The 16374-nt window shown below is 41.3% G+C and overlaps 1 protein-coding gene across 1 annotated transcript in view; it reads left to right on the top strand.

Annotated features, from left to right (window-relative positions):
• acot7 (acyl-CoA thioesterase 7) overlaps window positions 1-16374 on the top strand; it is a 103731-nt gene that overhangs the window by 54829 nt on the left and 32528 nt on the right. Inside the window, exon 7 of the mRNA XM_056274320.1 lies at window positions 4535-4651. Coding sequence (XP_056130295.1) covers window positions 4535-4651 — 117 coding nt within the window. The remainder of the gene's footprint in view (window positions 1-4534; window positions 4652-16374) is intronic.

The raw sequence follows: 16374 nt of genomic DNA, 5'->3' as shown, positions 1-16374 counted from the left end.
TACCACATGAGCAGCCATGACCATATGCGCTGCATATAGAGCCTTGTCAAGATAAATGCAGCAGTATATCTGTGTCTAATTCCTGGAATATACTCCAGCAGGAGCCTTATGGCTTTTAAGTCTCAATCTGGAACTTTAATTTGCTGTCCTAAGTGTTTCCTTGACCCATGAATTGTCTGTAAGCCCCCAGGCTGGGCATCGGCAAACTGTCTTGCAAGTTACTCTGTGAATTATTCGATGGTACATTGAATCCTAACCCACACATTTTAAAGCAGCCTAGGAGTTTTTTGGGAACACACATTCAGTTAAAAAGAAAACAACACCTTGTAGATGGTCACTACCCTTTAGAAAGTCTTTTAGCAGGTGGAGTACCAGTTAAATTTTACATTATCTGAATCACTATGCAAAGCCAGATGGATTTTCATCGCATAGCCTGTTTGGCTGGACCAGCCAATGGGCCAGCCGTACAAATGCGAATGTCCCTGAATGACTAACCAACTGACTGACTGACTGAATGATGATGTTTGACATGATTGGGCCGCTTAATCATGTGACCAATGATGTCACTGAAGTTACACAATTGGTCGGCGGAGCGTCAAGAGGCACAAGGGAGAACACACAGTTAAAGCGTCCCAAATAACAATCACTCTGACAAAACACTCACTGACGAATTCACAAAAGGATTGTGCGGCTTTTGTGGCCACTAAACCTGCTCAAATCAGACAAAAAGAAACCGTGTAACTCTCAAAGCACCCGCAAACGGTGAAATGCACCCCTAACTGCACTGCCAAGCAAATGGTGTTTCGGTGCTCTGGTGCTATTTACACTTATTTGAATTAGATAGTATGCATATATTTGATGCAAAATTGGCCCCTTTCTATGCAAATGAGCCTCATTGCAAAACACTGGTGCAAAAAGCCACATGCAGTTAGAGTGAAAATTATTAGCGTCTTCAGAGAGTTGGTGGTAACTTGTTGGCACAAAGCCACCATTTATACTTTGCCGCATGGATACCTGCAATCAGATGCAAAACAAGTGATCATGGCAGCAGTGATTGTAGCCAGGCGAAGACATCGTCATGCCAGGTGCGCTTGTCAGTGGATATTTCGAAGGAGATTATCACTTTTTGATTTGAGACCAAAATCATTCACAGATACAGGTTGCCAGGTTAAACAATTCTTGCTGTATTTGATGACATCAAGGATGACATTGAACCTGCCTACTGTGTTCTTGGCACAAGGCCACCATTTATACTTTGTCACATGGATAATTGTAATCAGATGCAAAACAAGGGCGAATCGCAGTCAGCTAGAAAACGTTATGAGCGTGTTTGTGCTGTAATATTATTTGCGCAATATCTTTTGTGAATCGGACCTTGAGACGGGGCAGGTAGCAGGTGCAAGTGATGCAAACTTCATGGTATTATCAGTGATCACAATCCATTCTTTGTGAATTCGCCTGGCAATTCAGAGTGAGTCTTAGAAAAATGAGAGACATCCACAGATAGAAACAGATGAACGAGTAGTGGGAGTTAACAGGTAATTACAATAGTTATACTTACAATTAGATTAATTTCTCTTTCAAATCAAACAACTCAAGATATGAATGGAAAGTGTTGTTCTTGCAACTGCATTTATAGCCTTTTTTTTTACTTGGATGTAGCTCAACCATGTCATGTGATATGCTACTTCAGTATACTGTAACAACAAATATTACTGGGACCACTACAGAACATTGCAGATGAACATTTAATATCCAGAAAGTCACATTATAGACACTACCACTGACTTTCCCTGTAACAAACTGGCCAAAATTGCTGGTCAATGTTGGTAGGTCTTGACCTAGTCTAACCCTGGATGGAAGACCTAGTCTTCCATCCAACCATTATCCAAACCACTTATCCTGCTCTCAGGGTCGTGGGGACGCTGGAACCTACCCCAGCAGTCATTGGGTAGCAGGCGGGGAGACACCCTGGATAGGCCACCAGCCACACACACACACTCGCACACGCCTAGAGACAATTTTAGTACGGCCGATTTACTTGACCTACATGTCTTTGGACTTTGGGGAGGAAACCAGAGCACCCAGAGGAAACCCATGCAGACACAGGGAGAACAACCCAGGACAACCCAGGATAACCCCCAAGGTTGGACTACCCCGGGGCTCGAACCTAAGACCTTCTTGATGTGAGGCGACCGAGCTAACCACTGCGCCACTGTGCCGCCTAGTCTTGTTATGAGATATTCTGATGTAAAAATACAAGTGCCTGATCTAGTAGAGGTGGACAAGCTGGTCAGTGGACTCCCTAGATTTTTGTCACTGTTTATAATCCGCATTTCATCCCTCCAGTAGATCGCTAACAGTAGATGGCTGGCTAACCAATGGGCAAGAAAAACAACCTTCCAAAAATCAAAATCTCTATTTTTAAGACCAATACTGCCTATCTTTTACGGAAAACTTAATTTTGGTGCTCTACATAGCAGTGAATGGAAAAGAGGCTCATTCATAATTCAATTTGAGGTTGAAGGTGGAATATATAGCTCATTAAGTATATCTAAAACAATCTCATCTCATTCAGTCAGCATTTCATTCAGTCCATCAGCATGCTCTCAGCGGAGTCAACCACTATTTAATATTCCTCCATCCTTGATAACTACATCTAACCTTGTCTAAATGGCCAGTTTTGATTCGCAGAGAAAATGGCTGTGGCGTGGCCTTGCTTCACTGCCGATGACAGGAGGGCGCGGGGTGGATGCATAATGCACTCTGATTGCATAGACAGCAATCTGAGAACAGTTGCTGATTGCTGTCAGTCTTGCCACAGTCACTTTGTGACCAAAACATTTCAGATATTGATGTTCATACAGAACTTAATCATTTCACCTCAGATTTAGAGGTTTCAAAGGAAAATTGTTTATTACTTTTAGGCAAGTTGTCTATGCTCAGATATAGACAATATAACTTTTTAAATGTATCGTGCATCACTGCACTGTTTTGAGTCTGTTTGCTGCTGCAGACTACAATTTCCTCACAGGGGTAATTAAGCTAATTTTATTTTGTTTAATCAAACTACTGATATTAAATGAGAAAAAAGAATGGATCCCATTCCTGTCAGATTACTCATGCCTTATGCTTTAATTTCTTAAAATGGGTTTAAAAAGATTTCCACCATGATTAAAGGTACATTTCAATTATTTTTTACAATGTTTGAAGGACTGGACAATGTTACATTGATCGGTTACTTTGATTGGTGACGAGATAATGATTTTACTTTAATTATATTAGTCAGATTAGTGGGCCTTCAGATTCAGGCAGCGATGCTGTTCAAATCCTGATCAGAGATCTGCTGCATCTCATCAGTGAAATTGTTGATGCAGAGACCGGACTGCACACACCTAGCATCCTGTTTTCATACTTTGAATAGTCCTGATGTTAGCAGAAGAGTGTGGAAATAAAAGGGGCAAAGAGAGGAGAGGAGAGGAGGATATTGATTAGCACACATCAATACTGCTTAGATTTTAAATTCTGTGTACGTGTGTTTGCTTGTGTGTGTGTCCACCTTTCAGTAGCCAAGGTAAATATGAGCAGTGTTCTGTGTGGTATTGCACTCTTCGGCTTATTTTTACAACTCATAATCACTAATGGATTGTATAATTTTGTGTGCAATATATACAGCGAGACCAATGGGTTCCCTTGAGCTGGCTCCATATTAAACCCTTTAAATAATGTCATCGTGACATTGCACAGATGGTCCTCTAAATTGTAAGCCATCAGTTCTGTGCAAAGGCTTTAGTGACCACACAACCAAGGCTGGAGGAATTTATTTTCAGCACAACATTGTAATACAGCTCAGTCCCAGTGTAAACACATTACAGCAGTAGCGTCATCACATCAGACACACACTAGACACACATTAGAAACACACAGTAAATCCATTGCAGTACACCTCACGACATGTGAAATTGCATCTGGGCCTCAATCAGAGTTTGCTGTTTGGCTTCTCTGCACCTCCAACTGCACTCACATAACTGTTTTCACAAAATAACTGCTGGAAATGAAAAATCCTCTTTAAAAGTTTACAATTACAACAATAAGTGCTTGCTGCTTATTGATTACACAACAAGGTAGATTTAATGAAGTAAAACAGGTTGTTGTAATGTTCACAGAGTACGGTCACGACAATTTACTAGTTGTTTTGCTAAAAGGCTCTCGAGTAGCTTGCATTCCCTGGTGTAGAGTGCAATTCATCCATTTTCATATTGCCAAGGTCCCAAGGCAGTGGATTCAAATTGTGATGTGTCAGATTTATTCATACACTTTTTTTTATGAAGCAGGATCACGTTCATCACAAAGTAAAGAACCCGTTTGATAACAGGATTTGTGTACATTCTTAGAGACAAATCTTTATAAAACAAAATGTAAAGAAGATAAAACACTGAGTAATGAGAAAAAAACTTTTATTTTTAATCCTCTTATATGAAGATGTAGGCACTTTGCCATCATATTTCTCAGTCAAATATTGTATTTTAAACAGGTGTGACGATGAAGGTGATGGATGAGGTGGCTGGAGTTGTGGCAGCACGGCATTGCCGCACAAACATTGTCACTGTCTCTGTGGACGCCATAAACTTCCACAGCAAGATTAAGAAAGGTAAGGGGGATATTCGCCGACTGTTTGATACTGTTTCCCTATAGTGTATTGTTTTAACCTTTGTTAATCAGAGAACAGCGTGCCACGGTGGCTTAGTCGTTAGCAGGGTAACACAAGAGAGATTGCATGTTTGCACTGGTTTCACCAAGGTATTTCCAGTTTCCTCCCACATTTTAGATTAACAGGCCCACACCTACGATCAGTCACACACTGGAGTGTCTGGGTAGCATAGCGGTCTATTCCGTTGCCTACCAACACGGGGATCGGCGGTTCAAATCCACGTTGTTATCTCCAGGTTGGTTGGGCGTCCCTACAGACATAATTGGGAAGCCAGATGTGGGTATGTGTCCTGGTCACTATCCTAGTGCCTCCTCTGGTCAGTTGGGGTGCCTGTTGAGGGGGTAGGGGGAACTGGGGGGAATAGCGTGATCCTCCCACACGCTATGTCCCCCTGGCAAAACGCCTCACTGTTAGGTGAAAAGAAGCGGCTGGCGACTCCACATGTGTCAGAGGAGGCATGTGGTAGTCTGCAGCCCTCCCCAGATCAGCAGAGGGGGTGGAGCAGTGACCGGGACTGCTTGGAAAATAGGGTAATTGGCCAAGTACAACTGGGGAGAAAAAGGGGGGGAAATGCACACGAAAAAAAATCACTCACGCACTCTTCATCCCTATATCTATATGAATGTTTAATGTTATGCTATGCAAGAAGGCTTGTTACATCAGAACACCTGAGGTTCTAACAGTGAAATTACTTTGTGTATTGAATCCCCCATAGGTGCAATTTGTTAGGTTTAAACTTATGTGTTAACTCAAGTTAATACATGGCAGTAGACAACAAATAGACGTTTCAGCATCAAGCCTTTGTTTCTATGCTGCTGCAGGAGTACTGCTCCCAACCAGCTGGCACCGCTACTTTGCACACAAGCATTGTGTAGCTTTAAAGTCTGCAATTCACTGAACATTAATATATTTAGACTATGAAAAGAAACTCAATCAAACAAGGCAAGAGCATGCAAACTTTATACAGATGGCTGGGTGTAAGATTGTTGTGGAGTAACAATGCTAACCACGAAGCCACTATGCTGTCCCTGTTGAGCTACAGTTGGTTGTCTAATTGCTGTGTCCACAGGCTACAGGAAGCTATGCCTCCTCTTCCTATGAGGTTGCCTTGCCTGTGCTTTTGGCACTTAGCTATTAATAAACCATGCTCTCTAAATACTCACTTACCCAATAATATGGAAAAATCCAGCAGCATTTAAATTCAGTCCTTGACAGTGATGTTTCCCATTTGGAGCGGCCAGCATTTAATGGTTGTCACATTATTCTTAATCAAGGCCGGCTGCTCTATTGTAGGTCTGCTGTATCTGGAAAAACACACAGTTGTTATTCCAAAAAATGTTCCATTACCGGTGTTTCTTTCTTGGGTTATTTTCCTTGTTGCTAAAGTGTGAAGACAGAAAGCATCTGTCACCCTTTCTTTCATTGCTACTTTAATCCTCTGCATCTCAGGCGTAGGAAAGAATCAAGATTACCGTATGTGCAAAGCTCACATCTCTAATTGCAAACAACTTGCAAAGGTTCATTTTTTGTTCTTTGGGCCATTATCAACCACTGGCCTCTTAGTGGGAAAGAGTCGGCTGTTCTGTGTGCAGAGGGTGGTGGTGTTGTATGCCTTGTACAACCTGATAGCCACCTGAATTTTCACTGGGTTTTTGTTTGAATTTATTTCTAGTGTTGGTTTTCTGAAATGTCCAATGTTTTTTCTATATTTGTCACCAAATTAATATTTGGCTTCTGTTGAATATTATTGTTTTTGTTTTTACATTTTCAGTTTCTATTTAAAGAATCTCAGGTGTACAGTCATGGGATTACAACAAATGGTAACTGGAAATGGTTGCTGCACACGTTTTCTCATGTTATCTTAGCCCTAGTTGCTCAAACAAATCCAAAGGGACCAGATTACAGATACTAGATGAAAGAACAAGTATTTGATGGTATGCATAGAATTAACTATGAATAGAGACAACATTTTAATGTTGAGATTGTTGGTACACAAAGAAAATGTTCGATGTTTGTAGATGCCTGAAATAATGCTTCCGTAACAAAGTCTTCCCAGTGAAGAGATTTTTGAAGCAAAGTATTATGAAAGTAACTAGAAACAATCAGGTTACTCTGCTACATTAGAGTAATCCAGCAGAGACATGACTAATTACAATTCAAAACAAGTAATAGGGCATCCGGGTGGCATGGTGGTCTATTCTGTTGCCTACCAACACGGGGATCGGCGATTTGAATCCCCGTGTTACCTCCAGCTTGGTCGGGCGTCCCTACAGACACAGTTGTCCATGTCTGCGGGTGGGAAGTTGGATGTGGGCATGTGTCCTGGTTGCTGCATTAGCACCTCCTCTGGTCGGTCGGGGTGCCTGTTCGGAGGGGAGGGGGAATTGGGGGGAATAGCGTGATCCTCCCACCCGCTACGTCCCCCTGGCGAAACTCCTCACTGAAGTTTCTGGTGACTCCACATGTATCAGAGGAGGGTGGTAGTCTGCAGCCCTCCACGGATTGGCGGATGGAGTGGAGCAGCGACCGGGACAGCTCGGAAGAGAGGAGAAATTGGCCGGATACAGTGGGGGAGAAAAAGGGGGAAGAAATTCAACCCTCCCCCCGCCCCCCCCGCCAAAAAAAAATAAACAAGTAATAGGTCATTTTGTAATGGCTTTAGCCTATTTAGTCACTTATAATGGCCTTTGATTGGATTCAATTTCCATCATCTTTAACTGAAAGAGGCTGTATGAGAGTTAGTTGTTGCAGCTGTGTAGTCTACTCACATTTGTTATGATACGATCCAGATAACCAGTGTGGTATTTAAAAGACGCAAATGTTAAGGTTGTGTGAGGACATAATGTTAATTGTGGAACAGCTACCTCACCTCTCACCAGCTGAATTATGAGTGGGAAAGGTTTTCAGTTCACCAGGTCACCCCTGACGCTGCTCTCTCTATGTTGGCGAAGTCTTTTTGAACTGAAAAGGTGAATTTATTCAGGGAAGTTTACCGTCCAAAATGTTTAAGGAGTCCTGAGTAAAAAAGAGTAGGTGGAGGAGTGGGCGGCAGGTGAGCTTACAAACAATCCAAACTGATGTGGTCAAACAACCTGAACACAGGAAGGGCATAGCATATTGATCAGTGAAATATATAAAAGTAAGCCTGATCGTCAAATATCTCTTGGTTTGAATGAAGGTTTGAAAAAAACTCCTTGAGAGAAGGAGAAAGCTAGGCTCAAGCAAGTTTAATGTTCAAAATTCAAGTTGTACTGACATCCAAGCAAGTTTGCCTATATTAGCAATTTGTCTTGTTGGGATGCTCAAAGGTACAGGGACATAAACACAGCTTTTTACAGTGGGGGGAAAAAAGCTGCTGGAACAGAAAACTAAGTTCCTCAAAAAGACATGTTGAGAGTTCGGTTGGCTCCTAACCGGTCCTAATTTGGGTATGCCCCAGTTTCTGCCCCCATCTGTCCTTTGAGGCTTTGTGGTGGTGACATGATTTTTTGTGACCTTTACCAAGATATAGGCTGGAGGATATCCTGTAAAAGCACACAATACTGTATATCTAAAAGACGTCAATGTTATTGGGACATAATTGCAAGCTCTAAGCACCGTCAAAGTGCGTTGATATTAATCAATGAAGTTATTGTGCAAGTGAGAAATATCTTGCTTAAAGATTAAGTAAATACTTATTTTCTAGCCAGTCTACACCCACTCACATTTGGAAAAAGGTGAAAAATGGGATTGAAATCACAAGGACAGTGATGGTGGTGTGGAGGGGCTAAAAGTGGCAGTACACACACACACACACACACACACACACACACACACACACACACACACACACACACACACACACACACACACACACACACACACACACACACACATCTAAATAATGAATATACACTGAGGTAGGAAGTCAGAGCACATAATAACCAGAGGTCTGTGTGCTGACAGTACATGTCTCATTGCTAATTTGTTTATGGGTTGCTGGTGGTCTGCCTTTGCTTTTTGTGTGAACTTTTGACTTAGTGAATTGTACAGTTTTTCTTTGGGGTTATATGAGCACACTATTCCTGTAATGCAGGGCTGCTTGAGAAAACATATCCATGGATTGTTTTCTTTTTAATTTCCTCTAAGAAGAAAAAACACAATTGATAAGTAAACAAGATCAACTGAATTTCAAAATAGCCCATAAAGCCTGTCAGTAATAAGAAAAAATAAAGCTGTATTTGGAAAACCAAAAAAAAGACTTTATACTCATTCATTTTGAGCATCTTAAAGATCTAGTGCAATGATTTTAATTCAGTCAGCCAAGTTTTATCGTTGAATATATATGTTAGAAATTAAGATTTTTCATCCCCGCGACTCTGAGAGCAGGATAAGCGGTTTGGATAATGAATGGATGGATGGATGGATGGATGGATTGAAACCCGTTGGATGGATTTTTCCTGTTTAAGCGTACCCTCTCCGAACACAGCCAGATGCCAGAAGATTGAGGGGGCGCTGCCCTCAGATCACAAGACTCTTATAGCTAGGTATGGCTATAGCTGATAGCTAGGTAGTTCGCTATCTCGCAGGATGTTGCTGAGCCATTTGAAAACTGACAATTCATTGACCGTCCAATCAACTCAGGTCATGCAATGAGGTAATTTATCACCAGAAGCAGATCGATTTTCTGAAAAAGTTCAATTACTGTGGCTATAGGGACAAGCAGGAGGTTTGTTTCTCAAGGGGCTTTAGTCATATTTTCACAACATTTCTAACATTTTGGTCCGAGGCGGTGGAGTTAGCTTGGTCGGTGTTAGCCATCATGTTAGCAACCTTAACACGTGTATTAGGCATAGTGCGTAGTTATAATGTAGTACTCAAAAAGACATAGTAGTAAAAAAATATACTGCCAGAACAATTATTTGTTCCTTACTGAACAAAAAGGGCAATATAGATACAAAAGCCCCATTGTTTTATCAAATTATTGAACAATTGACAGGAAGCTCTAAAATCTCCCGCCTACCTACTCATCACGCCACTGGAAGACTCTGAAGGGATTTTTTTTCACTCCTAAATCACTGTTACATTAATATGTTGAACTAACGAAACTATTTTTCCGTTACCTTGGCAACAAGCCCCCAGCACTCCACCTTGAGATGTCAAATCAAAACATTACACCGCTGAATGCAGGATGAGTCATGAAAACATCATTATATATTTACAAGGAGCAGCAAGCAAAAATATTTTGGACTGTTCTCTTTTCTAGTGAACTGCCCCCCCCCCCCAGTTTTCTTTGGCTAACTAATTGGTGTGTAACAATCCTCAAGCAACGAATTTTCTTTTGGATTAATATATTAATGTAATAACTGTTGTTTGTTTATTAATGTAACATTAGTTAATTAATGTTAATGGCTTATTTATTTTCTTAACTTTTTGTAGTTAAATCCAAGTTACTTAGAATCTGTGAGTTGAATACCCCTCAGGGAAACAATAGCTCAGAGGAGATACCATTGGGAAAAGGAGGTCTAGTTTTATTTCACACAATGAATTGGAAGGTTTAGGGTATTTTAATCAAAATAAAGCAATGAAAGTCTTTGTTGACGGCTGACAGATAACTTATCAGAGGTTGGCTATCCCCCCAAACATTGTGATCACAGATCACATAATCTGTGATGCATTTATGTTGCTCCAAACTATGCACAAAATTCTATGCAAAGATCCTATGGATTACATCTCTTGAGAAATAACTGCTCAAGAGTGGTAATGGTTTATGATGCAGCTATTTACTTTTTCATTGTCACTATGAATTAGTAACGAAAATTGCAGAGGATGTTGTGAAAACTTAGCGATACAGGCATGCCAGAATCATTTCAGAAGTGGGGGGACCAACAATGATATATATGCATGTGCAGGGGTGTACTGTATAGTGCTATCATGTGGTTTAATACAATAAAGCACGTGTCCGCCCCATCTTTTTACTGTGAATGTAGCTTGAGCGCTACGGTCACAGTAAGGATGGTAGTGCTACCATCCTTAATATGTCTATTTTACTTTTCCTATTTAACCCTCTACTGCACAGAATTACCCTCAGGCAACGGAAAGTTTTCTTAAGCACTCATGTTCATTACATGTTTCTTGATTGCAGCCAACCAGGATGATCAAAAAACTCAAAGAACGGTCTGATAAGGTGTGGTAAAGACTATCAAGCATCATACATCACACATCAAATTTTGTGTGCCAGACATGAGCGAGGCAAAAATAACACACAGACTCAAATTAACCCGCTTTATTCTCTCACTCTCTCTAGTTTATATTGTATATAATATAAACATATATATATATATATATATTTTTTTTTTTTTGGATGTGAAACTATATCCATCCATCCATCCATCCATTATCCAAACCACTTATCCTGCTCTCAGGGTCACGGGGATGCTGTAGCCTATGCCATTAGTCATGCCGCCCAATGACTGCTGGAAAAAAAAATATAGTAGCGAATTCGGGGGGCAGCTCGGTTGGATCGTCACAGCCGGGACGCGAACTCGGATTTCCCGCACCGCGGGTGACAACGTTAACCAGTCGACTAAAAGTTACTGACACGTTAGCCAAGGGCTACCAAGCGTATTCTTCCGTGATCGTTACATTGCCCCCTTCCTTCGGGATTCGCGTCCCTGCAAATCCTCACAGCCAGGACGCCATATATATATATATATATATTTTTTTTTTGTGACGTGTTAACACATCAAATGCAGGGGTGTACTGTATAGTGCTGTAAGAGCGCACTGGAGCGCAGCTCCATATGCCTGTATTTGCGGTTTTAATACAATAAAGCAGGGGTTTTCAAAGTGTAGGAAAGTGAGCCTCCCCTCAGAGAACATAAAAACAGCTGCGCTCCCCCTCCCAATTATTATTGCTATTATTAGGGGTCCAAGCAGCGAAGCTGGTGGATCCCTATTGTATTTGTTACGATTATTATTATTTTTCTCCGCTAAAACTGTGTGAGGCTCAGCAACCGTAAGTCCTAGACCAACCAACTTTGGTACGTGGATTCCTATGGCCCCCCACTACTCAGGCTCCACAAATCACCTATGTCAGCCAGATGGTGGCGCTATAACAAAGGGTCATGCGTAATTCCCACACCACAAGTCAGATCAACACAAAACTGCACAGACCTATGCATCTGAATGTGCTCTACAACTTTGTTATCGGGACCACATATGTCAGCCATATAGTTTGCCCGCCATTTTGACTTGTATTAGTTTGGGCGCGGTTTCTCAGCTAAAAGTGTCTGAGGCTCAGCAACCATAAGTCCTAGACCAACCAAATTTGGTAAGTGGATTCATACGGCCCCCCACTACTCTGGCACTACAAATCACCCATGTCAGCCAGATGGTGGCGCTATAACAAAGGGTCATGCTTAAAAGGCCATAACTCCTAAAGCATAAGTCAGATCAACACAAAACTTAATCGACCCATGCATCTCAATGTACTCAACAACTTTACTATTGGGAACACCTATGTCAGTCATATAGTTTGCCCGCTATTTTGACTTATTTGGTGTGGAAGCGCTGCAGCTCTACATACCACACGCCAGGACACCTGGGTTTAACGACATACTTTTTCTTTTACGGCAGTCGGCTAGGACGCAAGAAATCAGACACCGTCTGGTCCAGGTTTTGGAAACTCTGGCACATGTTTCTGAAGCAATGGAAGTGTTACAACATTTTAAAAAAATACGGTAATCGTCTAGGACACAGGCGACCCAAGTAATCCGACATTGTCGTATCTAATTATTATTATTGTTGTTGTTGTTTCTGCAAAATTCTTCCCTAAAAGTGTCTGGGCAGCAAAAACTACATTGCACAGACACCAAACTTGGTAGGTAGGTTCCAGACCTGTTAACGATCTTACAGTAGAGATATTACCTTGACACACCTCTAGGGGGCGCTATAATAAGCACATTTACGTTTTGGGTCATATCTCGGGCTGTCTATGGAATTTTTGCGAAAGCTCCCGAATCTAACGCACCCATTTGCGCCAATTTCGCATACCAAATTTCCCCACCATTTTCAAAAAACTTAAAAGTGAAAGTAAAATGAACTTGTCTTAGGCTTTTCATCCAATTCGCATAAAATTTGGTATGCGTCATCTCCAGACAATGCTGATAAAAAGTTGTCAAACGAATTTTGATATGTCATTCCATTTCGAAGTAACATGTCAATCCAAATTTAAGGTGTGGCCCATAGTTATTCTATTGCCTATATCTAGTGATGTGATTGTCCCAACTTAATGAACCTTGTCACACACAATCACCACAACATTCTTTGGAAGCATGCCACATTTTGTGAAATTTCGTCCAAAGGGGGCGCTACAACTGACACATATCAATATCTCAAAAACCGCTTGATCAAAAAATCTGAAATTTGGTATACTTACACTTGGACCCATTTGGCTACATTGCCTAAAGTGCTGATTGGCTGGATTACCAAAATGGCTGCCAAACAGCCAATCAAAATTCAGCAGCTAATATCTGCTAGTGTGAATGGCCAATCTTCATCAAACTTGATAGGCTTATTCTTCGTGGCACATAGAAGCCATGTACCAAATATGAAACAGATCGGACACATGGCGGCTGCAATACTGCTTGGACCCCATTAATCGCCGCTTGCGGCTATATTTACTATTATTGTTGTTGCTATAATTTATGTTCCACTCAGGTATAAAAACGGGTTTCAACAATAAATGATACATCTTTGAAGATGATCTTTTATTTTTTTTAAACATCTTTTTCAAACATTTTTAAACATCTTTATCTTTATGTTTTAAACATCTTTTTAAACATTTTTAAACGTTTTAAACATCTTTTTAAACATTTTAAATATCTTTTTCAAACATTTTCAAATGTTTTAAACATCTTTTTCAAACATCTTCATCTTTATGTTTTAAAGTCATGGTCATACTTCCTCCGTTTTCTGCTTGCCACAAACGCTGTCTCCTTTCTCACTGTAGGTAATGTTACTAAAAATCGATCCATTTTGCTCCCAAGCATTGCTGAAGTTAACTAAATTTAGCTAGATGTTTACGGTTACTTTTTCTTCACGTTTTTTTCTCACGCTGCGCCTCCCCTGAAGCTCTCTGGCGCCCCTCAGGGGAGGCGCGCCTCACACTTTGAAAACCCCTGCAATAAAGCACATTACTGAAGACACGGGTCCGCCCCATCTTTTTACTTTGTTGCAGTGAGGCTCTCAATGTAGCGTTCTGTGTTGAGCTTGAGCGCTTAAGTGATACATCGTAATCAGTTTTGAAATCCCACTCTTTCTGCTTGCCTGCCCACGAGGTGGCGGTATAATTCAAACATAAACCAGGCCAGCTAGTGCATGTGGGATTAGGGACAAACATTTCTTGTTCAATTAGCCTAAACTACAAGTTTACAAGACAGTAACACTGTAGTAGCAAGCAAGCAATAGCAACGGTAATGTTGCCATGTGTTCAGCAGAATTAACCACCCTCTATTTTTATACCATTCTGCATTGAAGTATCTTTCCCTTTGGCCAAACAACCTAGCAGTCTCTTTGTCATGTCAAAATATTTCTTTATGCATTAACACAACCAAACTCTACGTGTCAACACAACACGTAATATTTTTACGTGTTAACACAAATTAAAATGTTACGGAAAGAATTACCGCATAGAATCGAAACATTTATGTTTCGTTTCTATGCTGGCGGTTTCAACAGTCTCAGCAGTCCTAGTCCCAGAGCTGCTGCTTCGGGTTCTGGCTGCACTGGTTCTCGATTTGGGGGTCCAGGCTCCAATGGAGTTGTGGACGGCGGGGGTGTAACATTACTGTTAAAGTTTAGTTTTGTTTGGCTGTATTTTACTTTCTTTTGACATTTTTGCAGAAGCATGTGTTCGCAATATTGATAGCTAGCAGACCTGACGTTAGCTAAGTTAACAGCTCAAACAGACAAACAACGCAAACACACATAATTTTATTGGTAGCTATGTAGGCAACAATGCATTTGATTTGTGTTGCAATTTACCCTTTGGTTGGATTAAAATGTGAATATTCGTCCTGATTTATGTCTGCGTGCTTTATTTGACCTAATTTCTTAGAGTGGGCGGGAATGATTGAAACGTCTTTCTACGGTTGAGTGTTGCAATATAGGGGCATTAGCGGGGATACAGGGATTCCTGACTTTAAAAAATGTGGAAAGAGGGTGGGGGGGGCAATGGCCCCGTGACCTCTCCCCCCCCATTCCAGCACTCCTGCAGAGGTAGCAATGAGGATGGTTTTTGCAGAGTCTAGCCAAGTTTTATTTGTTGGCAAGGTAAGTTATCACATACAAGAAATTGAATTTAGTGAAATTATTGAGTCATAGTAATCCGCGGGACAAATACCACAACATTATTTGACTCTCGCTCTACACATGAAGGAGTAGTGAGTAGGCAAGAGCTCTAGGAAACAATAAATAACTTTGTGACAATAGATCTGTGGATAGCGGGCCTACATTATTCATATTTCGAGTATTGCATTTTAAGGATCACATTGCACAGGTGAAAGCAAGTATTAAATTCAATAAAGCGGAACAAGTAAGAAGAAAAAAGTCCAATACATCAAAAAAGAAATGTGTCTTCCATACAATAATGCAGCATTCATAACTAAATCTCCCTTTTAATGAACTAATTCACATTGTAGAAAAGAGCCAATTCCCATTGGAGAGCTAATCATTCAGTGGACCAAGTGTAATCAGGATGGTAGCACGAGCCAGCACCACACAGTTTGATGACACAAGCAGTCAGGTAAATTATCAAGATGTGCCTACAGTTGAAATCATCTGAGCACTTCTCTATCAATCAGCTTTATATATATACATATACATATACATACATATATATGTGTTTTTTTTTGTTGCTCATTTTGTATGTAATAAGGCAATGTGCTATACTTGGGGAGAGGTTGGAAGGTCAGTTCAAAGGTCCCCCCCCCTTTCTCTCAATTATACTTGGCCAATTACCCCACTCTTCTAAGCCGTCCTGGTCGCTGCTCGACCCCCTCTGCCTATCTGGGGAGGGCTGCAGACTACCACATACCTTCTCCGATAAATGTGGAGTTGCCAGCCGCTTCTTTTCACCTGACAGTGAGGAGTTTCACCAGGGGGAGGATCACGCTATTCCCCTTCAGTTCCCCCTCCCCCCGAACAGGCGCCCCAACTGACCAGAGGAGGCGCTAGTGCAGCGACAAGGACACATACCCACATCCAGCTTCCCATCCGTAGACACAGCCAATTGTGTCTGTAGGGACGCCCGACCAAGCTGGCGGTAACACGGAGATTCAAACCAGCGATCCCCATGTTGGTAGGCAATGGAATAGACCGTCACGCCACAAGGACGCACCCCTCTTCGTGTTTAAAAGGTAGAGTGGGCCATTGCATGAGGCTGTGTGAAGTATAAGACCGCACAGGGCCTTGGGCCTGGCCTGCAATCCTGCAGTTTTTTTTCTTTTAATATATAGTTTCTTTATGACTGTTCTTGACCCAACATGCTTCTAAGATGAAATTCCTGTGTGTCAATTCCAAACAAATCATTCAGGTTTTTTCATTTTCAATGTTGCGTCGTTATGTAGTGGCTGCTCGGTCCATCTCACTGACGAAGAAGAAGGGAAACAATATCAGCTGCAT

This window comes from Lampris incognitus, chromosome 2, assembly GCF_029633865.1.
Source record: "Lampris incognitus isolate fLamInc1 chromosome 2, fLamInc1.hap2, whole genome shotgun sequence".
NCBI lineage: Eukaryota > Metazoa > Chordata > Actinopteri > Lampriformes > Lampridae > Lampris > Lampris incognitus.
The sequence above is the reverse complement of the archived record's forward strand: the minus strand, read 5'-3'. Positions and strand labels throughout refer to the sequence as shown.